Source organism: Rhyacophila brunnea, unplaced genomic scaffold, assembly GCF_057557595.1.
Source record: "Rhyacophila brunnea isolate RB1 unplaced genomic scaffold, BYU_Rbru_1.0 scaffold_20, whole genome shotgun sequence".
NCBI lineage: Eukaryota > Metazoa > Arthropoda > Insecta > Trichoptera > Rhyacophilidae > Rhyacophila > Rhyacophila brunnea.
This window is the reverse complement of record NW_028232860.1, coordinates 3,097,537-3,123,437: the sequence shown is the minus strand read 5'-3', so window position 1 is coordinate 3,123,437 and position 25,901 is coordinate 3,097,537. Positions and strand designations below refer to the sequence as shown.

At 33.5% G+C, this 25,901-nt stretch overlaps 1 protein-coding gene across 4 annotated transcripts in view; it reads right to left on the bottom strand.

Annotated features, from left to right (window-relative positions):
* The window catches only part of LOC147071078 (uncharacterized), a 330,820-nt gene that overhangs the window by 25,333 nt on the left and 279,586 nt on the right, over positions 1 to 25,901 (bottom strand). For all 4 annotated transcript variants that reach the window (XM_085948665.1, XM_085948663.1, XM_085948666.1 and 1 more), the window contains one exon: positions 22,194 to 22,337. In XM_085948665.1, coding sequence (XP_085804791.1) covers positions 22,194 to 22,337 — 144 coding nt within the window. The remainder of the gene's footprint in view (positions 1 to 22,193; positions 22,338 to 25,901) is intronic.

The window sequence follows — 25,901 nt, the reverse complement described above, 5'->3', positions numbered from 1 at the left end:
TTTCAAGCACTAAATCAACTTCAATTCTTGGAAAATCTACTTTTCCTTTAATAGAAAATCACCACCCCCTCCAACCCCTTTTGATCACAAAAGATAGTCCTCGATTGTTTAACTAGGAATGGGGGAATTTTCAAATTATAATTTAGTTCAGAATATATCTGCACAGGTATTGGACCAGGTGTTTCGAATTGGGTTTTGATCAGGAGCACCTTTGATGCTAATAAGTGTAGTTATAAATAAAAAGCTAAGTTATAATAAATAAAACTGTAGCCGTCAATATATTATTGATCAAATGTATATTTTTAATGTATCAAATTATTCGACCGCAATAATAAATTCCCAGAGACTCATATACCGGTAAACAAACCAGTGTCAGCAGATTAATTGGCGATATTAAAAACGGTATCGCAATGGAAAATTAGTCTAATATCCATTCCCATAGTGTCATATTGTATTATGACTGTAATAATAAATAAAATTCACAGCTACTCGTATTTAAACCGCTGACTCATTCAATATAATTATGTACTGGAATATAATGTTTAGGTATTACTTTCGACTGTATAAATTACGAATAATGATTTACCAAAATGTCACTCGAATATATGTTTCCTGTCTGTTTCCATCGCAGTGTCTATATCGCTTCGCCCAACATCTGATTGTACCGAGATACGAAGAGAATACGTAGACGAGAATCAGAAGTATGGAATAACATTTATGACTTTTTATCAGAATTACCAAGATTTGGGAGGGAAATAGAATGCCATTTTGTAGAGGTTTTTTTTATCGATTTATTTGACTATTTGAGGATGAATTTTTGTGTATTCCACTTTTGAATCGACTAGTAGTAATTTAGAAACTGTCTTTTACACCGGTGATAAAACTCACTTATTAATACGATCATGGCCCCCACATTCTGAAGCGGCCCCCCATGACAGGATCTATGGCGGGCCCTCTTACCTATCGCTAAGGGCAGTGTGATTTTCTACGGTAGTGTTCCCATGTGGTTTCCACGGAACCCCAGGATTAAGGGTATTCTGTGTATTTTTAGAAATGAATCCAGTTGATTTATTGAGTTTGTCGGTAGGTACTTAGCATATTATGAAGGACTGATTGCGACCTCCTTTTGTGGTAAGCAAGTAACATTCTACTCTTCGCCATATTGGATAAATAGCAATTTTGTAAGTCAGGAGACATACTGAAATTAATTATAAATAATTACATGATAAAAAGAACTTTTTATATACAACGTTTTTAAATTTTCTGTTGAATTATTATGCTCAATATGCACAATCTTATAATTTATATGAAGTAAATAAAAAAACAAACAAATATAGAATACCTACTGAAATGTCATTTTGACATTTCATTTTGATTTTCATAGTAACGCACGTATATATTAATAATTTAGTTGCTAGGACCACCCCCTTAGCAACCAATAATAGTCTTTTACTTTTTACGGATTTTTCTGAAATAACTTTCCATACAAAACAGAATTAACTGAAAATTAATTCAATTCTGCTTAAAGATGGCTAAAAGTATTAAAAGAATGCATTGGCATCGTGTTCTGATATATTCTATAAAAGTTTCAAATGTCTAGCTAGTCGGAAAGTTAGTTAACAATCGATTTCAAGATTTGTACTAGAAAAACAACCACCGGACAAACAAAAATATGAGCTAATAAAAACGTTGTAATAAAATTCTACGCGTGAATAATTATCATTTAATTATATCAATCATCATATCCCATCAAATAACATCACACAGCCATACATTTTTAAATGTTAATAATCATTAACGGCCCACATGCTCAGCGTACGTCAAAATGGAGCTTTCATGGTATTTTCAAAGCATGATTCTGGACATTCCTTAAACGTTATAGATAATCTATTTACATAATTTTGAAGCCTTATTATTCTTTATATTTATTTTAAATATTTGATGACTGTATAAAGTATTTTTATTACATAAAATAGTATTCTTTTAAACCTCTCGCTCTAATGTTTTAGAATATAGTCATATTTCAGTACGTCCATGTGAAGTGGTGTTAAGATTTTTTATATTTATTAATTTTTAAAAGCATCTATAAAACCATTAGTAAAATTTATGTCGACATTATTATAGTGAAATATTTACAATACAAAATTATATTGATAATCTCTGTGATCCCAAACTTGACAAGAATTAAGCATTTTATTATTCAAAAAATGCTCAAGATTTACACATTTAAAGATACTTTTAAAGATACTGATTATAAGCAATGTCTTTGACCATTGAAATGTAATAAACATTCTACGAATAATTTTTGCTTTATAATAATTATTGACCTACGAATAAGGTAGTATTTTTTTTGAAATACGCCATTTCTATTGGCATTTCCCAGTGGCTACGCTACAACATACAGCCGTAGCCATAAATTGACAAACGATAAATGAAGTAGGGAGTAAGATCATAGTAACGCGCGTGTTTGAACATGTACCTAACCGAAATTAATTAATAACTGACTTAATTAATATTTCGAAATAATAACGGAATTAATATTATTTATATAAAAAAACATTTCTTTTCGTTTATCAATATTTTTGCTGCGGGCGAACTCAAAAAAATTGGGATCCCCTGCAGCGGAATATTCAGGGAAAAGCGATTGAAAAGTAACAAAAAATTCTATATAGAAAAATTCTCTTAGTTTAGTAGAAAGTTAATAAAACTAAAATGCTTATTTAATTCACGTTATCTAAATAATTGAGCCACGTCATTTATCCATGGTATTTATATGGTAATAATTGATTTTTTAATTAAAAACCACCATCTGTGTGTATTTATATAGTGAATAAGACTTCTTCTTAAATCTAATTTTAACAAGTAGGTATTTATGAACATAATACATTAGGCTGGATTAACAGGAATTAAGTAATTACATCGATATTGCATCTAGATAATTAGTGATCAGGCGAACAAAATGCAAGTAGCTTATGAAAATTAATGGGTACACACTCAGAGTAGTGATTTCAATACCGGTATTATAAAAACCGGAAACCCGGTATTTATCGATAAGTATACCAGTTTTTTAAAAAGAAACCGGTATTTTCTGTAAACAGAAAAAAACTTTTAGCATATAAACAATTACTGTAAAATTATTGATGCTGGCTTTCGTTGTCCTTTGTCAATCATTTTTGGATGCAGTAATAGGTACATTTCAGAAGCTGTTGAAGGTATTATTGGATTTGTCTAAAATCGTGGTTTAATAAACGCTGAGCCTGAGTCTTTTCAACGAATATCGTTTTTTGTTTTTTTTTTAATACCGGAAATCATGTTTATGCAATCAGAGGATATTAATTGCGGCGATTTAAAATAAAACAAACGTAATATTATTATTATCAAGTCTCTCTGGCGTCCAAAGATCAGGTAACAAATTAATATGATGAGTGATGTGATGACATAACATAGTACATAATATGTATTACCTCGAATGACTTCGTATGTATGTAGAAGCTATACAGGAAGACCTCGACTTTCGCACATAATTGGTTCCTGAAAAGGTGTGCGAATGTTGAATGTTCGAAAGTAGAGGGAAGTAAAAAAAAAAAAAAAAATGTGTGTATTTTTGAAATATTTATTTATCAAGTAAATATAAGATGTTTAAGAGACATGTTTAAGTGGGGTATGCGGGTGTTTCTTCTTCTTATTTGAAATAAAATATTTTAAATGGTAAATCATTAACTTTACAATATTGCTTAACTGCTGGCACGAAATATAAAGTGAACCAATCTTTTAATATTAACGCAGTATACAAAGGCTTTTTTATTTGATTACTGGAAGCAATTCTTTATCCTTCCCTTCCAATGCTCTAGGATTTTCTGGTTGATAAATTAACATTGGCATCAATTTTAAATCACCAGCCAAATTTCCACCAAGAAGCAATGTCAATCGGTTTTTAGAAGGTTTATTCCCAGGGGCAACTGATTCTTCTTTAGATAAGAATGTACGACTAGGCATTTTTTCCAAAATAAACCTGTCATCTACATTAAATATTTGGCTAGAGGAATATTCTCTATCTTCAATAATTTTGGATAATGAGGAAATAAATTCTTTTGCAGCATCTTTATCCGTATCAGCCGATTCTCCAATGAATTTAATATAATCCAACCGTTACTTGCTTGAAAAATCGTGTTAAAATCTTCTTTTTCTAGCCTTCCAATCTTTGTACAAACTAAGAGCCTTCGCTTGAATAATTGAAATATTCAGAGGGATATGATGACAAATATTTTTCCATTTCATCCATAATTATGCCGTGTCTTTTGGAAACAACCTTTAAAGATAATAAATTTCCACAATTTTGAACGTATTCCTCAAGTTTATTTTTATTTTTCAAAATTGAACATATCGTAGTAGACTTGTTTGTATTATACGAACATCCGATTGAAGCAAAAGATTCACCGCAATCAGAACGTCATGTGAAGTTTATAAGTCCTTGATTTCTTTTTGTTCGTATCAACACTGCAGTTTTTTTCCGTTTCTCACTCATGTTTATAAATTTTTAGGGTGAAATATTTCAAATGAAGAAAATTAGCAAAACGCACAACATGACACGCCCGCACGTGCTCCTGCGCAAGACTAAACCTATCCTAGCTAGCTCACAAGCAAAGTGACGGGTGCGAGCAGGATGCAAGTGACGCAAGAAATGCACTTGCTTGTGAGCGAGCGAGAAGGGGATATCTTAACCCCACGGCCAGCGCGACGTTTAAAAAAAAACGATTTTTTTTGAAATGTGCGAAATAGCGAATTGTGCGAAAGTCGAACGTTCGTAAGTCGAGGTCCGCCTGTACTTAGGATGATAGGAAGTACTGAATTTCTCATGCAGGAATGGTATCGTACATCATTGCAGAATCGTACAATCTCTAAAGGAAATAATCATGTAGGTAAGTATCCACGCTAAGATACGGCACTAACGGAATCTATGGCTAGACGTATATTACGATTAGTATATAAAATAATCGCAGTAGTATTGATCGTGCATTTGGTGGAATGATGTACTGATAGAGTTACTGGTTAAAACTCGAATATTTTGATATATTACGACCCATTAGCGAAGGGTTGATGTAGGCTGTTAAAATCAGCCATAAATAGTGTACACTAACTAAACTTTGTCAGTCATACGTATTTTGTATTCATTGAAATAATCCTACAATAATTTACAGACGGTGTTTGTTATTTTTAAAAATTATTTAAACCAATAGTCAAAAAATACTCGTCTGTTTATAAAATATATAAAATTTTGCAATTAAATCATACATTACTTTGGATATTTTATAGATAGAATTTGTATCTATTATAGTTTGGGTTAGGCAGGGCTTAATTAATTTTAAAAAAGAACCAACAATATGTGTAATATGTATTCTTAATCCAACGACAGCAAATAAGTATGAGTGAAAAAGTGTGCACAATTTTGTCATAACGACCAAAATATACCAAAACTATTATAGTTTGGTTGGGAAGGATTTAATTGATTTTTAAAAACTAAGTATCGCATCTGTAAATTTTAGTCTTATATCAATAAAAACAAATAAATATTAATTGAGTTAGCATTTACTTGGTAGAATTCCATTTTACAAGAAATGAAAATATAATTAATATTAAATTCTACAGGTTTTTAAAAAAGGTTTGTTGATAGCTATTTCGGTTGTAACACCATTATCAAGACTATTCAGATAGGCCGCTTGCCCTTGCTTAAATACTACACGTGTATAGATAGAGACAGAAGACATTCTCTTACTCGTTCCAGCAATATTATGAATTTGTACACTTATTATTAATTGTAATATTATTAATACTTTGAAAACCCTAAGTGGGTTTTTTAATGGATATCAAAATTTATCAAAATTACAGTGTTCGAGATTGACATTATTAATCAATTAAAATATTATTAGTATAATTGTATTATTCGTGTGTTTAAATTATATTTAATAGTGGCGACGAATGCATTACCAAATTTTCATTAATTATGTGATTACTTTTGGATAATTCGCGATTAATTTCCAACTGTTCGAGTAAATTCAATTTTAGACCTTTATTACATATATGCAAACATTCCGGCGCCATATAATTACTGATGCTATGCGAATTTGATATCAAATGTTTAGCAAACTGAGAATCTGTTTTACCGTTCTTGAAAGACCGGAGGTGTTCTTCGAAACGAGTTTTTATTGACCTGCCAGATTGACCAATGTAGCATAGACTACATGTGCCACATGTTATTTTATAAACTCCGCTTTTCTCCAGTTTGTTGATTTTATCTTTACTATTTTTTAAGTTTAATCCTAGATTATTATTAGCTTTGAATGCTACGTTAACGCTATGTTTAATTTCCTGATAAATTTTGTCTGAAATAATGCCGTGATAAGCAATTGACTTGTAATAACGATTTGAATCTTTAACGTTAGGGTATATTGTTGATCTAGCTAATTTAAGTTGTTTTTTATATAATATATTATCTACCATTGATGTTGCATATCCATTACTTAAGGCAATTTGTTTAATGGTATGTAGTTCATCCTCAAAATCTAATTTGTCCATGGGTACGCTAACTAGCCTATGGATCATGGCGTGGTATGCCGCCAACTTATGAATCCATGGATGTTGCGATCCTTTATGTATAGTAGTTTCAGTGTAGGTGGGTTTTCTATATATTTTAAAGTTATGTTTATTATTAACCCTCTGAATAGTGAGGTCTAGAAAATTAATTCTGTTTTCTATCTCTACTTCGACCGTGAATTTAATATTACAGTGCAATGCGTTAGCCCTTTTGACGAACGAGTTAAGTTGACGGTCAGTTCCTTTCCAGCAAATCAAAATATCATCTACGTATCTATGGTAATATAATATATCAGCTACTGAGTCTATTTTAAGTGATTCCGATTCGAATTTGTCCATAAAAAGTTCTGCGAGCAAAGGACTTAAAGGAGACCCCATAGGGACTCCGTCAAGTTGGTTATAAAACTCTGAATTAAATGAGAAATAGTTATTTTCTACACATAATTTCATTAAAGAATAAGTTTCTTCCAACTCGAATGGGTGTACTTTAGTTTTTTCTAGTGTTTCGTACACTATTTCTAAACATTCTTTAACTGGAATATTAGTAAATAAACTGGTTACATCTAATGATACCAGCTTACAGTTGCTAGGTAAATCTATGGTATTTATTTTATTAATTAAGTCAACTGAATTTTCTACGCTTCTTTTGGCTTTGAAATTTGTAAGATGTTAAAAAATTTATTAATATAATATGCTAATTTGACTGTTGTCGTATTCGTGTATGATACCACGGGCCTAATAGGAATATTAGTCTTATGTATCTTCGGTTGACCATATAGTAAGGGTGCCATAGGATTCATAAGAGTAACACTACGTTTGATAGCTTCGGTGGGGAAAGTGATAGTGCAATCATTTATTAATGTTTTAACTTTAGATGCGATTTTAGACGCAATGTCTTTATTGAGTTTAACAAACTCACGCGGATTAAGAAAGTTATAAACTTTTTCTAAATAGTCTGCTCTGTTTATAATTACAACAGAGTTGCCTTTATCCTTTATCTTTAATTTTGATAAATTTTGATATCCATTAAAAAACCCACTTAGGGTTTTCAAAGTGTACAAATTCATAATATTGCTGGAACGAGTAAGAGAATGTATTCTGTCTCTATCTATACACGTGTAGTATTTAAGCAAGGGCAAGCGGCCTATCTGAATAGTCTTGATAATGGTGTTACAACCGAAATAGCTATCGACAAACCTTTTTTAAAAACCTGTAGAATTTAATATTAATTATATTTTCATTTCTTACAAATACGTATGACTAACAAAGTTTAACATGCACTATTTATGGCTGATCTGAATAGCCTATTTCCACCCTTGGCTACTGAGTCTGAGTATTGGCAGTAACATGGATAATAATAATTATGAGATTAATATTGAGATCATAGATAGTAGATAGAGTGAAATGAGTATAAATTTCCCGTTTCATAGAAATTTTTCATTTACATTCATAGATTAACTTGTCTATTTGAAATTGATTGTGTCAACATTATAAACGAAAAGTCTTTGAACGATTGCTCATTTCGATCGACGGTGAACGACAGTAGAGACCATAGACCAGTGATGCACAAACCGCGGCCCGTGGACCGCATGCGGCCCAAAATAACAAGTACTTCTCATCATCAAATTTTTCATTGAATACCTATGACAAAATTCTAATTTCCTATATACTACGTTCTATCGTATAAATAAATATTATGTACGTAATGCAGAGTGAAGAGTGATTAAAGTAGCTGATATGGAGCTATTAAAATAAAAATAATAAAATGCCTGTCTCGTCTAGTAATAATATATCATTATTTCTCAACATTTTGATCCACTGCGGTCCGTAAAAAATATACAATGAAAAAATTGGCCCTTCTTTTAAATAGGTTGTGCACCACTGTCATAGATCATAGTGTGTATTTTTTTACAATACGTGCGTGATCCTTTGTGTGTGTTACCAAATTAGTTGAAACCTTTGTTATATTATGCTTGTGTTCATGGCTCTCACAAGGGGCTGACAGGGCTTTAGCCTGGGGGCCCGGGCTCATTGGGGGGGGTCCGGCGTGGCGAGTCGACCAGATAAGTGAGATATACACATATCACAAATCTGCTCTAATAGTAAAAAAAGTCGCCTGCGGCGCTAATTTCCTTCAATGGTGGTGATATTTTTAAATATTTGGTTGTGTAATGCAATTTTGAAATGTGTTGTTTTTGATAATTCCATAATTCAACTGGTTGTAAGTAACTATTGAAAATACATTAAATACCGTTATTATTTTTCCCTGAACACCACTTGGAAAACGCTACTGTAGAGCGTCACACTGCCTTTAACCTTAGCGATAGGTAGGGGGGGGGCGTCAAAGATCCTAGCCTTGGGGTCCACTTCTGAATGTGAGAGCATGCTTATGTTATAGCTCGTTACGTATTAGTGGAATTACTATGTGCCGTCTGGTTGACCATTTCGACAATCAATTTATAATACATACTTAAAAACGTAATAATATAATATTATGTCGTTGGAAAATTATACGTTTTTGTATAATATCATCATCATCAGCCGGGGTCAATCCACTGCTGGATGAAGGCTCCCTAAGCTTCTTTCAACTCTCTCGGACCTGTGTCGTTTGCTGCCACGTATTTCTGCCGAACTTTATCAGTTCGTCAATTCAGCGGCTTTTAGGGCAACCCTGTGGCCGTTTCGTTCCCCTTGGGTACCATTGAATGACGGCATTTGTCCAGCGACCGTCCTTTCGGCGAGCAATGTGCCCCGCCCATCTCCATTTCAGCTGTTTGGCAACGTCTATAACATCGCGTACTCCTGTCTGCTTCCTAACCCACTCGTTTCTCTTACGGTCCTTTCGCGTGATGCCCAACATACACCTCTCCATGCCTCGCTGTGTGACTCTTAGCCTTTGGACGTCTCTCGTGTTGAGGGTCCACGTCTCGCAGCCATACGTGAGCACGGGTAGCACACATTGGTTGAACACCCTACGCTTAAGACATAATGGTAGGTCACTCTTGAAGATAATATTCAGACGTCCGAAAGCACTCCATCCCAGCTTTGTTCTTCGAGCAATTTCATCGTGCATGCTTCCGTCTATGGACACCTGCTGTCCGAGATAGACGTAGCTGCTGACTTGCTCGAGTTGGGTGCCATTAATACAGATAATCGCAGATTTGTATAATATAAAATAATGAAATTATTACTTAATTAAGTTAATATGCAATTGTGGAAAATAAAATAGTCGCCGAGTATGGAGTCTTCACCACTGGTGTTGGGTTTGCTTATAACTTTGTAGAATATTAACACGAATGGGGAGTTTCCCTGGATGTAAAGTTGGATTCGCCGTCTTTATAATATGTACTGAGTATAAAATTTTGGAAATTTCTAAAACACCTTATCCCACATTGCGTAATAAGCCAGAGGAAATAATCTATTCTAGAGGAAGACAGGTAAATCGGGAATCGCGGAGAAAGAAGGGAGGCGGAGGGAGACGTTCCCAGGGGTGGCGCGAGGAATAAATAAACCATGAATCATATGGAAATAATAATATTTTTCTTCTACGTGTGATGGAAAATGTTCGTAATTCTAGACGGTTTTATTTCTGCACGTGGAAAATATAAGATTTATTATATTGAAGTCAAAAAGGCGGGCTTACGCCGAGGATTCAAAAATATAGAACATTTCGCATTTGATATTTGATATTTGACAATGCTTATTAAAACTTTTTGAAGATTATAATGTTATTAATAATAATTGGATTAAACGAAGGAAAGGCAGACGCCCGTCTAGGGCAACGTTACGCTTCCGGTCAATGAACATTTTTTTTTGCCCACGATGGCCGAGCGGCTTAATCGTCGGCTTATAACGTCGTCGGTCCCTAGTTCGAATCCTGGATCTGGTAAATACACAAATTGTTTTTAAATTTGTGTTTGAGTCAGAGTATGGACCTAATAGGTTGAGCAAGTGGGTAACATCCATTTCACGTAAAAACAAAAATCTGTTAATACTCGTACAAACCTCCACTCTGCGGAGGCCCATGAAAATGATAATAATTAATGAAAGTTAAGAAGAAAAATTCGGCCTATGTAAAGTTAAATTAAGTACATATTATTTTATTGATATGAGTATATGTAATTGTTTATAGATCCTAATTCGACTCTGTAAAGATTGTAAAAATGTGCCTCGTACTATCGCCTATTTCCAACAATGCTTGCTTTGCTCGAATTATTTGCGAATGTGGTTTCCGCTAACAATATATTATATGTATGTGCCTACATAAATAATTTTATAAATTATAATTAAAATTATAACCAATAGAAAAAAATCTTTTAAAAAAAATACGACACCCAGCATGATCGAACCTGCGTCTCTCGGGATTCGCGCCCACGCGCATAACCACAATGCTATAGGCATTTTATCTAATTGCGACGAATTTTAACTAATGGTTCTTACAATACTCTATGAAGCGCTTTCTAAATATTTTTGGCAATTGATTTAAATAATAGTATATTAATTCATTCACAAGAGCTACCCACTTTTGACCAGCATTTAGACCAAGTGACCCAGTCACGGACCCAGTGGGTCTATTCCTTACTTATCGACAGCTAACGTGATAAAGTGACAAATACTATCAAACTTAGGCTAGGTTTGTATCAAAGTATTAGTAATTTATTGTAACTTATTGTAACAATTACAACCAACGTATTGTAATTGTTACAATAAGTGTTAATACGTTGATACAAACCTACCCCCAGTTTGATAATATTTATCACTTTATCACTTTAGCGGTCGATAAGTATAGAATAGACCCACAGGAGACTTTACGAATTTGAGAGCCCGTGCTAGAAGCTCCTTTAGTTTCATTCGTAGTTAGGTAATATTGTTCCGCCTTGATTTTGATTATTGAATATTTCGCGTATTCAAATTTATGCTCTTTGCTATTTTTCAATACATTTTTTCATTTCCCATATACTGCTGACGACCAAAAGATTTATATTGACATAACGTAATTTCCTTTCCAGTTTGATGTATTCATATTTAACCTGAGCTATATTCAAAGGAATTATTACTATCTGTAATATTTATATAGGTAGGTACGACGAAATCAAAGCGATATTTTAATACCTGCTACCGACTGTTGATGCTTGATGGAAATTGTTTTTCAATTCAAATTCTATACAATTTATATATAATCACATTCGTGTTTGTATATGGAAGATATAAATCTCAAAATTATCTGTACCTTAGAACTGAGTCTGGAAGTCATGTATTCAATATTTTGCAGGAGAGCAGTTTTAAAATAGTTTACTCGCATTCGGACTAAAACTCTGTATGTTGGACTTCCGCACTTTTGCACTTAAGAGCGTAGGTACATAAGTGAAACGACAAATAATTTTCAACAGTATGTGGAACGAAATTTCGCAGTCGTCGCCAGTCGGAGAGCGATAGTGGACTTATTTGCACGTCAATTTGTTTTGTGATGGCGTCGGAGGAATATATTCTTAAATCGTGTAAATATGACTAAAAAACGTTCTGCATGTACTTGAAAAAGAAAAAATGTCAATGAATATACTATTATTATTAGTAATATAACAATAAACATAACATTAAATGGACGCATGTTGAATTTTTATGACAAATTATATTTCGTTCGGCTCGCGTCATTTGCACAATCCGCGCATCACCTAATCACGATCTTTTTAGACCAATGCCTCAACTGAAGTATAGCCTTAACAGATATATATATTTTCTATTCATTAGATGTTTGCTATAAGTACAGAAAAGAAACAAATGCATAGTGCAGTTTTTGGACGTATTATTCGGCGTAAACCTGAAGAGACTAGTGGTTTTATTTAGTTTCCAGGGAAAGCAAAGTAGAGGAAGAGCGTCGGCGCCCTAGAGCGACCAATTGAAGGAGCTGACTGGAGACACGTCTCACTTTGTCCTGAGAGAGGCAGAAGACCGAGCGGGGTGGAGAGTTTTGGTCTCTTAGAAGATTACTGAATATCAGGATGGTCACGTTTCGAAACTATGAGGTGGTAGACAAGAAGGGAGATATACAAAAATGTGTCTTGAAGTCACACCGACGCGTCGGGTCAAACTATCCTTCCACATGAAGTCGTGGGTAATCTGCAATTTAAATGGTAACATGTCGAAGGTTGGCGAATATGTTTCCGAAATAATCCGAAATGTGATGTTTAATAATATCAGTTGCGAAGGGTGGAGGTAGGCTGTTAAGATACGCCATAAATAGTGGACATTAAACTTTGTAGTAATAAGTATTTGTTTTTACGAGTTGGTTAGTTTTAAAAATCAATTAAACCCTCCTATACCAAACCATGATAGTTTTGGTATACCTACCTTGGGCGATACGACAAAATTGTGCACACTTTTCATTCATACTTTTTTGTTTTCGTTGGATTTATTACACATATTTGTCCTTCATTTCATTTCAATTCATTAAGCCATGCCTAAATCAAACTATAAAAGATAAAAAAATATTATTCTATCTATAAAATATACAAAGTTATGTATGATTTAATTGGATAATTTAAGATGTTTTATAGATAGACGAGTATTTTTTGACTATTATCTAATATGGCTTGGTTTTCACAAGGTTTAATTGAATTTTAAAAACTAACCAACACCATCTGTAAATTGTAGTCTTGTTTCAATGAAAACAAATACGTATTACTAACAAAATGTACTGTGCATCATTTATGTCGGATCTTAACCTACTTCCATCTTTCGCCACTGAGCTACTTATACCTATTATAACATACACCTGAACATGTTTCCAGTTCCAAATAGCCTTGCAGAATAGACTCATTTTGATTAAAACGCAGAAGAATAGAATGAAAATAACCGTACCGAAGCAAAGAGTGGGGAGACAAAAAATCCAATTAAAATCACCCCCGGTTCCCGGAAAATACCGGACGTCGGAATCGAATGAGCGAAAATTTTAGGCTTCCGCGGTTACCGGTTTAAAGTCACCGGCACACCGGTTAGGTGTAAGAAACTTACGCCGCGCCGGCCGTTTCTGAATGAGAAATTATAAAGTTTGTCAACGCGTACTGCCAGGTGTGGGGTAGATCAGTGTCGCACTTCCATACGGGCCAAATATTCCATACGCGCGGCTTAAGCGTTGGAATATCACGCCGTGGGTCCCAGGTTCGAATCCTGGGTCTGGCAAGTATACGTCATATTGTTTTTCAATTTGTGTGTGAGTCAGGGTATGGACCTAATAGGTTGAGCAATTGGCTGACATCCATTTCTCGTAAAAACAAAATCTGTTAATACAAACCTCTGCGGAGGCCCATATGATCCTATTAGGATCGGACATGGTCGAAAAAAATAGTTAAAACCATTGATAATAATTACTTACAGTACTTTCCGACCATTTTTGTTGAAAGGAACCGTTGCACCTTTTTGTAAAGCTTGGGTAACCCCAGCGCATCTATTCTATACACAAGACCGCTTTCGGCCGCTATCTAGGGTAGTAAAGTATCCACGTATTCGCACTTGTTGTAACAATTACAATACGTTGGTTGTAATTGTTACAATAAGTTGGCCGTGTTAATATTTCGATACTTTCCTACCCTGGTTAGCTGCCGTAAAGGCCGAAAGCAGTCTTGTATATAGAATAGATGCGCATGTCTTTAAATACTTATAAACACCCAGAAGCATGCCCACATCCTAAAGCGGGCTCGCTGGCCAAGATCTTTGGCGGCCCCCCTACCTATCGCTAAGTTTAGTGGCATGTGTAATGCTCAACAGAAGCGTTTTCAAAATTGTGTTTGAGGTAAAAGTAGGGACCTTCAGTGAATTTTTAACGACTTTTTGTAGTTTTAATACACGTACTTGAATTATGGAGGTGTCGAGTATAACTTTTTAAATGTTAACATCTCAGTCGTGAAATAGCGCCGCAGACGACTTTTTTCTATACGTGAGAGCAAATTAATTTATGACGAGTGTTTATCTCACATATCCAATCAACCTGCCACGCCGGGCCCCCCTGGGACCGGGCCCTTAGGCTAGAGTCCTATCAGCCCCCCCCCCTTGTGGGGGCCATGCCCAGATATATTGACACATCCGTTCACGCCGCACGCTAAACATATATCCACAGAATACACTCTGACGAGTTGTATTGTTCGGATTCCCTTCTCCCTTAGAATATGTCACCCCTAAATAGAGCATGGCCTGCCTATCCACACGAAACATCATTGTTAGTATGGTTAATGAATAATAACATAATTTGAAAAGGCGGCTCTCGTGGTGCAGTGGGTAAGGCGCTGGTCTTCCAACTGAGAGTTCTGGGTTCGATTCCCGGTCATGACAAAAAACATTTATGTGTTTTTCTCAAAGCCTGGGTGTTTGTGATTGTTAAAAATTACTAACAACCACCTTGTACGAAAAAGCAAGGACATGGTTATTAATAATACAAAAAAAAAAAAAAAACATAATTTGAAAACATCTCAGATATATTATGTATACATACTAGAAAAAATAAATTGAAAAAATACTACGCCTTTAATTTTATGAAGCGCTTCCATAAGCGAAACCGTATGATCTTTTTAGGATCGGACATGGTCGAAAATATATATATTATATAAAATTTATTCGTGTATATTTTCTATAACATAAATTTTATATTTCACCGTTATAATTATTAATAATACAATCGACATTTCCGTGATATTATCAAATTACGTTGAATTGTTTACCATGGTGCTATACCTATATTGAGCGACCATAAACTTTACTGGTTAATTTTGATAAAAGGAAACGATAAAAGAGAGGCGGTCCGCAATAATAAACAAATAAACATAATTAATTAAATAAGACGTGCGGATAACGTAAAATATTAACAGCATCGTAAATTCGATTTCCCAAATTAGTAGGTAACATAAAACAATAAAATTTATCCGAGTACGGTCCTGTTACCTGAGCCAAAATTCACTATTCAGATAAAGACAAAAGAGCTTATCAACATTTTTTAGTGTTTTTTCATTTTTTTTTTTTTAATTTATCATTATCATTCATATTCATTTATTTAGATCCGCATTTGCCAAACTAGGAAATACTACGCGAACCACTGACAAGTCAAATATTTTTACAAAAACGTTCATATCTTTACAGTATTATGATGGATTCTACAGTCATACGTTTACCATTATTTGAGAACAAGTGATTTAGACATAGTAACCATTAACAGGAAACTATTCAATAAAAATTTTTAAAAATGTATTTGTTCGATTTGTGAATGTTTTTCTCTTTTTAAATTGATTATTATAAATGTTGTTTGTTGTACATTCCTTACTAGTTGAAAATGTCCCTCTGAGGCGGACGAAACCGGTCAAGCTATATTTAAGTGGAATTGGTACGATAAAATTGCGTTTTATTTAAATAATACAATGAATTTACACCATGAATTTATTGACAGTTAACACCATGAAATAAGTTATTGAAGAAACCTAAAGTTTTTAGCATAGCACTCGTTTAATCATTATACATAAGTTCATAACATAATGTAATTGTAGATTTACAATATTAGAGGAGTGTCCTATAATAATTTTTATAGAAGCGAGTGTTCTGGTTAAGTTATGTCTATACGCAGTTAGCCTAATGACGAAAATATTCTTTCGGAAGATATTTATCTATTTCCGTTATTTTTTTTAAATCAAATTTTGGAGGCTTTTAAAATCCATGTCAAACGAAAGTGATTGGTATTCGTAATTTTATACCTACTATAAATTATTCATTTTTAATAACTAGTTCGTTTCTTGAATTGAAGCAATGCTAATGCACCTGCGAATCGCCTATAATATAGTGCCACTTTATAATGATATACATACTAATAGACACTACAATTAACCAATTCCGACTTTCCGATTTCCGAATTCAGGACGTTGGACTGAATTGCGAAATACGATGGTAGTGTTAGTTATTGATTATCTATGAATGCAATGCGGTTAGCTGTTCGCAGTAAATGAATATTTTAGAGTGCATACCTATTTTGTTCACATTATTACCATTTATTTTAATATGCAACAATTATCACTCTCTTACAAACGAAACGATTACCATATTGCATTTGAAGGTATTATAAGAAAATTATAGAAAAATAAATCAAAGAAATATTTTCCTTTCATGAGAAGAATGAAGAATGGTTTACATAGTACCTATATATATTTTTTAAAGACCATGTCCAATCCTAATAAGATCATATGGGGCTCCATAGAGTGGAGGTTTGTATTAACAGATTTTGTTTTTACGAGACATGGATGTCAGCCACTTGCTAAACCTATTACGTTGTTCTAGTTAATTTCCTCGCAACAACAATCGGCTTGAAATTTATGCGTCGGCATTCCATAAATTCTTATGAATGGTAAATTTAGCAAGAAATATTATTTACATGTTTTGTAAGGCGGTTTGCTCAACCGGGTTCACTGACCGCAGAATATATCATTGACAATTGGTTTGAGATTGATTTGAAAGACACACTTAATATTAGTTTTAGAACGTAACATAGCTTTAGGGTATTAAAACAAACTTAAGATGCTAACTAAAAAGGTACACTCTGTCTGAAGATCCTTGTAACCCCAACAGGTCCATGGCCCCCACAAGGGGGGGAGGGGGCTGACAGGTCTCTAGCCTAGGGGCCCGGCATAACGGGTCGACCAGATAAATGAGATAGACACACATCTTAAATAGGAAAAAAGTCGCTTACTTCGGAGTTATTACCATTTTAAAATATATGGTTGTTGTGACGTGTTGAGTCATATTTGAAAACTCCATAATTCGATGTGTTAAAAAATCGCTAAAAACACACTGACTTTTATTTGACCTCGAACACCATTTGAAAAACAACACTGTAGGTAGAGCGTCAGATTGCCTTTAACCATAGCGATAGGTAGGGGGGCCCGCTTCAAGATGTGGGGGCCATGATTAGGTCCATACTCTGACTCATACACAAATTGAAAAACAATATGTGGACTTGCCAGACCCAGGATTCGAACCTGGGACCCACAATGCTATAGGCCGACGCTTAAGCCGTGATATTAAAAAATATTTCACTTTGAAATATATTTAATTCTATTTGTACCTCAAAATCGAATACTTTCTTGTAAGTATATTATACTGCCCTGATACCTACCTATTGTGACTATTGCTGGTCTCATATTCCTTTATTTAGTATAATTTTACGCTTCTACGAAAGGGAATGAAATTTACATCCGTAATTGAAATCTATACGTATGCCAAAGTTTCTTTACGCCTGCCATTAAACCAGAGTGTGGGAGCGCTGAAACGAGCGATTTTCCGAGTGCTAGGAGTAAGTTTATGAAGGAGAAAAACAACTGCCAGAGAATAAAAAAAGACGCGTCACATTTTATCAGATTTTCAGCCCGGGTTTTTCCCTCGGCCTACCGCACTGTGGAAAAGCGCGGAAATTTTCACGGCCGCTCTTGTAACGATCAATTATTATCACTTGAACGGTAAACTTGTTAGATACTGGAGCTTATTACCTCAGAGACGTATTTTATACGATATAAAGTGAATGTAAAGAAAAAGATTTCTCTCATTGAGTACCTATCTATAACTATTTGGTTTTCGGTACTTAGGCCTGTAAGGCTATACGCCCACGATGACCACGCGTAGAAAAGTATCGAAATATCAGTGGCGAAGGGTGGAGGTAGGCTGTTAAGATCCGCCATAAATAGTGTAGGTACATAAAAATTTTTCAGACATACATATTTGTTACTAAGACTACAATTTACAGAAAGTGTTGGTTAGTTTTTAAAATTCATTTAAACCCTCAGAAACCAAGCCATAATAGATAATAGTCAAAAAATACACGTCTATCTATAAAATATCTAAAATTATGCAATTAAATCATACATAACTTTTAATATTTTATAGATAGAATAATATTTTTTATTTATTATAGTTTGTTTTAGGCAGGGCTTAATGAAATAAAAAAAATGAACCAACAATATGTGTAATATGTATTTTTAATCCAACGAAAACAAATAACTATGAATGAAAAAGTGTGCACAATTTTGTCGTATCGCCCAAATTAGACCAAAACTATTATTGTTTCGTTTAGGCAGGGTTTAATTGATTTTTAAAAACTAACACCATCTGTAAATTGTAGTCTTAGTTCAATAAAAATAAATACATATGACTAACAAAGTTTAGAGTGCACTATTTATAGCGAATCTTAACAGCCTACCTCCACCCTTCGCCACTGCGAAATATTAACACTTATAGTAACAATTACAATTGGTTAGCCATCTGAACTGTCAAAATTGTCTATCTCGGTCTAAAATTTATCACAGCCAAGAGAGGTGCTGTTAAAACGTAATTACAACTAATTTATTGTAATAGTTACAATAAGCGCTAATACTTCGATACTTTCCTACCCTAGATAGCGGCCGAAAGCAGTATTGTGTATAGAATAGTGGCGAAGGCTCCATACTAGGCGATTATTTAAAGCCTACCTTCTAAGAAATATATATCTTCAAGTATTTGATTTATATTAAAATATGTAAATAAAAAATGTGTACAACATATAAAACAATTGAGAGTCATCTAACGTCAGAATTTTGAATACCGTTTAGTTTAGTTGAGTTTTGAATAAAAAATAAGTGGCCACAAGCGCCATCTATTTTCAACTGAATTAGCTTCGGATTCCGATCGACAGAATCCAAACTACATTTTGTATCGCTATGACGTCACATAAGCATATATGTAAATTTGAACCGAATAGGTATATAAGCGCTACAGAATACGCTTACTGTAGGCTCTACACTCTTTAGGAATATGTTTATTGTCGATGTCTGAAGCAAATAATAAATACATAAAATGATTAAAAAAAAATATTTCTATTGGATTCAATGAGATATAATTAAAAATTGATTTTAAAAATAAAAAAAATATTTCATCTTGTGATGTGTGTCATTGTGTTGTGTACATATTCATCAGTAGTACCTAATATCGGATTATTTCCTTATTTCCCGTAAGTATATCTGACAAGTATATATTTTTTTCTCATATCTCCACAGCCTACCTCTTTCCAAAAGTCACCCTTCGCCACTGGTATAGAATAGATGCGCTGGAATCGTTATCCTGCTTAACTCGATGGGCATATCAATATGTGGTGTCAGGTGCAATAATTTGTAAAGGATACCTGTTGAAAGTCAGAAAGTCAGGTCCCCGCTTTGAATTTTGAAGCTAAAGACGATGATGAAAATTAAAATTTATTCTAAAAGTTTTTCAGACTCGTTTTCACAATGTATTTTAACAATATTTTAATAATAAGAAGTTATACGTTATAAAAGTTATATTATTTATTGCGCAATAAATACGTTATTCGCAAAGGCTGGCGCGTGAAATTTATGGCCTGTTTTCTGTTTTATTCATTTCAATTATGAAGTTTGCAGCGTGCTGATCAAAATTGTATGTGGCTGTCACAAAAAAAAAAATAACAAAACAAAAAAATGACGTGGGGTGTCAGAATTTAAATAATAATATTCACATTATTACCTACGCACGGTTTATGTTTTCATTTTCCTTTACATATGAAAATTAAAATCGTTTGAAACTGGTTAGACATTGATGAAGACAGGTTTTTTAACGGTCTACAGGTCTAAAACTCTAAAGGGTTATTAGGTACATTAGTAATATAGATTTTTAAAACGTCATAGCAGCCATTTTTTTCTGATTTCCATGAAAATTGACATTTGTATTCAGTATTATTTGGAAAATCATCATGGAAAGTTACACAGTTGTACAGCGTATACAAATTGTTAAAAATTATCACAACAATAATTAATAATACCTACAGAGCTTACTATTTGTAATTTAATTGGAAATATCGAGTCAAATGGTAATGATTATGATGTTAGCAATCATTCCCGTCAACACTATAAACGTACCGCTGAAAATATCTATGTTGTGAACCAAATTGTGAATGAAAATCCAGAACAATCAATTTGTCGTTCTTGTTGTATTCGTCGTCAATCACGTCGTTCTCGATATTTTAAACTTTCTTATGACACTACATGGAAACACGCGCGTTAACATAATTTTACTCCCTACTTTAATTATAGTTTGTCAATTTATGGCTACGGCAGTATGTTGTAGCTTAACAACTGGGGAATGCCAAAAGAAATGGCGTATTTCAAAAAAACACTACTTATTCTTAGGTCAATAATTATTATAAAGCAATCATTATTCATAAGATGTTTATCACACTTGAATGATCAAAGACATAACTTATAATAAGTATCTTTAGAATTATCTTCAAATGTGTTAATCTTGCCGATTTTTTGAATAATAAAATGCCTAATTCTTGTCAAATTTGGGATCACAGAGATTATCAATATAATTTTTTATCATGAATATTTTACAAAAATTATCTCGTAATAAATTATACTAATGGTTTTATAAATGCGTTTAAAAATTAATAAATGTAAAAAATCTTAACATCACTGCACAGTTATGTACCGAAATATGACTATATTCTAAAACATGCGAGAGGTTTAAAAGAATACTATTTTATGTAACAAAAATACTTTATGCAGTCATCAAATGTTTAAAATAACTATAAAGGATAATAAGGCTTCAAAATTATATAAATCGATTATCTACAACAGTGTCCAAGATCATGGTTTGAAAATACAATAAAAACTCAATTTTGACCTTCGACGAGCATGGCGAGCAAAAATTAGTTACACAAAATATAAATAGGTAATCATGGCCCGCACAAGGGGGGGCTGACAAGGCTCTTGCCTGGGGGCCCGGCGTGGCAAGTCGACCAATTAAATGGGAAAAACACCCCACAAAATAATAATATGCTCTAATAGTAAAAAAGTCGCCTGTGGGGTTTTTTTTTAATGGTTATTAACATTTAAAAATCTGTGACTGTGCGATGTAATTTGATGTGATATGATGATTGATATAATTAAATGATAATTCACGCGTAGAATTTTATTTTATAATTAAGTGTGTTTCCAGACTTAGGCGTACAACATTTTTATCCATTATGGCGAAGGGTTCCACGTTACTTGGGTACCACAAAAGGAGGTCGCGATCAGTGCTGCATAATATTATGCTGAGTGCCAACAACTCAATAAATCAACTGGTTTATTTAAAAATCGCTAAAAATACACGAAATATCCTTAATCCTGGGGTTCCGTGGAAACTACTTGGGGAATACTGCTATAGAAAATCACACTGCCCTTAACCTTGGCGATAGGTAGGGGGGCCCTCCATAGATTCTGGCCTGCGGGCTCGCTTCAGGATGTGGGGGCCATGTAGGTAATACAAGAACTTAAACCGAATTATTATTTGGTGCTTTAACATCTTGCTGATGGGGCTATAGAGCAACTTGGAACAGACACATTATTCCATGATCATCTTCAGCGATGAAGCTCATTTTTATGACTTCCTAAATAAGCACAATTATTATTGTCGCATTTGGAGTAACAAAAACCCACGTACACGTCATTAGTACACGTGTTTTTTTTTCTATTCACTTGTCAGAACCTCAATTATTAATACAATATAATGATTGGTATTAGATTAGAATATTATTTTAGTTGTTAGTCTACCTTCCCAGCCTGTTGCGAGGATGCGTTTCCGGGTGCTGTCTCTGCTCCCGCTTTGACCTTCCCGAGGGCTCGCGCCTGCGCTGCTTCATACATCCTCACTAGCTTCTGTTCCTTCTCCACGAGCTGGCGTTGTTGGAAACTAGCCTGGAAGTAAATAAAAGATGCAACGCTTAGAAATTTGCAAGTACCACTTATAATCATTTAGTGGACTCATATTTGGTGATTTAGAACAAACGTAATTATTCAGCTAAGTATTTCTTAAAGACATGCTACTATCAGGACCTACACCGCCTCCAGAAAATCCCTCCACTGTCTAAGCATAATATATTCGGTCTATCAATCCTTTCTATCTTTTTCTTTTGGGTGTCTTTTGTTTCTTGAGACATAAGCCGCGTCCCGGGGGAATGGGACGACTGGACTCCGGACAATAGGACGCCGCACTGTCAGAACGTAGACGAGATATTCAGTTTCTATCTACCACTTAGTAGTTTTAATTTATTTTACTCAGAATACATTATTCTTTATTCCGGATTGAGAATTACCATGCCTAAGGCTTTATATAAAATAAAAAACTCTTTTTTCGTTGGAACTTAAACATATGCACGATTAAATCATTATTTACGTCTGCATATTTACATTCTCACCAACTATTAAATCATAATATAATCATTTAAACATAAATAATAATATTAAATATTTTTTTTCAAAGTACCTATAAGTACCTAACGTTTATTTATTTTCGAATTCCGTGGCGTCCAGTTGTCCCGGTGCCAAATCGTCCTAGACCCGCGACCCGGAGAACTGTCAATATCTCTCATGATATTACGTCGCATTACCCATGGTTTTATCCACCAAGGACTCTTTTTCCTATTCCCCTTTCTCTTGAGGAAATTTCTGCATTCATATAACAAATAATCACACATTGTTTGAATTCCAACCTGCACGTCAATTTCACTTGACGTCATTTTGGAATGAATCGAGTATTTCACTCTCGATGAAACGTGTAAACAAAAAATGAACACCTGCATTCAATTCCCTGCGGATGATCATCAAATCATCAAATGAGCCAATAAGTCGTCACGTTCAAAATATGTGAGTACTGTATAGTACAGAATATAATCATATTTGCATAATTATTATGCAAATATGAAAACTGGTAGAGAAATTTAAATTTACAAATTGCATACGCCGTACATGAGAGCCAATAAATGCTGTTGCGCTGCCAATATTGTATTGTTATTATGTACCAATCGGCATATTGATGTTCTAACATTGACACCTCGTATCTGACATTCAATGTTTTTGATAAGGGGTAGTTAAAATTGTATACAAAAACTATTAAATGATATGTAATAAAAACAAAAATACGCTTAGTGCAAACATAATTTAGTTAATTTTTAATATAACGGTATTTTTGTTTTTATTTAATATCATTTGATAGTTTTTGTATAACATTTTAACTACCCCCTTTCAAAAAAATTGAATGCAGATACGAGGTGTCAATGTTAGAACATCAATATTCTAAATTAAACCATTATAAAGGGTTATCAAATTAGTAGCTACTATAAATATTTAAAGGGTTATAAATAACACATTTTTCTTTTGATTCCTATCAAAATTGACATTTGTGTTCAGTATTGTTTGGAAAATCATCATCGAAAGGCACGTCATAATAATTGTACAACGTATACAAATTTAAAAAAAAATCCAATAATAATACCTTTTTGTAATTTAATTGGAAAATATAAATTAAATGTTAATATTTGTGATGTTAAAAATCCAATCCGTCAAAAACTTAAACATTCTGCTGAAAATATCGATGTTGCGAATCGAAGTGAAGATAAAATCCAGAATAATCAATTACACGTCGTTCTTAAGAGCTTGGACTTTCTTATGACACTACATGGAATATAGAGATTTACATTAGAAGGCATATCAAATACAGTTAGGTACCTAACACAAGAACTTGAACTGAATGACCATTTGGTGCGTCGAAATTATGCTGATTTGAGCTTTGGAGCAATTCGAAACAGATCTATTATTTTATAAAAAAAATCATCTTCAGCAAATAAGCTCATTCTTGGTTAAAAGGCTTCGTAAATAAGCACAATTCTCGCATTTGGAGTCATGAAAATCCACATGCTATTCTTGCACACCTTGATATTCACAAAAATCAACAGTTTGGTGTAGCTTAAGGTGTGAAGGTATAACTAGACCGTATTTTTTTGAAAACGATAATGACAATGCAGTAACTGTAAATGGAAAATGTTACAGAAACATGATTACTGATTTTGTCTGGCATGAATTAGATGATTTTGATCTGGACGATGTTTGGTTCCAATAGCATGGTGCAACATGCCATATAGCTCGTGACACAATCAACTTATTGATATTCAAATTAAAAATTTATGTCTCTTATTAATTGACAACCCTTTATATATACCTATAGCAGATTTCATAGAACACTGAAGCAGATTTTTTGCGCAATAATGTGGAAGCTACTGCATAGTTCCATACTCCACTGTAATAGCTTTGCAGAAAATAATTTATTTATTTAGAAAAAGAGTATTACAGCATTACAGCGATTGGCCGATGCGCCATAATACATAATAAATACAAAATTATAAAAATATCTTAATTACAAATAACAACTAATATAACAAGAAAGTAGAAAAGACAGCATGTAAATATTAAATTATGTAAATATTAAAGAAACATGATAATATATACAATTATAAATTTAACATATTTAACATGTCCACAAACATTATATAGTTAATAAAAAATAAATCAACCTTTATGGTGCCATCAAATAAGTTAATCGCACGATACACAGCATCATGAAACATAACATATGTCCTGCGACGAGGTATCTTGAAGACCGTAGAGTTACGAGTGATATTGGTGGGAACATGAAAATTAATATTTTCCAGTATATACGGATTGTAAATGAACCCACGAAGAAGTAAAAAGAAATGCTTTAAAAGAACAATCACTTTTCGGGTGGACAGGGATTGCATTGGTAGCATACCTAGAAGAAAACGAATCGGGAAATTCATTTTATTATCATTATCATAAGGAAAGAACCCGAATGTTCTTAAGTAGAGAAATATCGCGCGATAAAATTCGCTGCGTGTGAAATAGGGATTAATTAGTTTTAGCACTTTATATTTTATACATACAGTAAAAAAGACTGAACTGTATATTGTACGTTTTCAGTAGTAGCACCTTGTCTTGATAGCATCTCGTGTCTATTATTACGTATTTAAATTTCGATAAAAACCATAATAAAAGCAATGCCGTGTGCGTGCTAAGAACTTTAATCTAACGATTTTAGAGTTATTTTTTTAACCCGACACGGAAACTAAGTATTATGTACCTTTTTTACTTTTCCACAAAAAAGTAGATTGTGAATTACGTTGGATTTATCAGACATCTGAGATCATTAATTCTATTGAAAACGAGTCAAAATTTAACACGTCAATGATAACAATAGTTAAAATACAATCTCAAATGTGTTCATAATTACTTCCTTCTACGTTTGAAATAATTGGCGCGTTTCTGAGTACTAATAACGCGGGGGTATAATTTTGTAATATTGTATGATTTATTAAATATAAATGGCTGTAATGCCACAAACGAAGACGTGGCATATTTACATTCATTACGCCCTATCACTGCACATATATTATGTAGAATAGTAGTGCC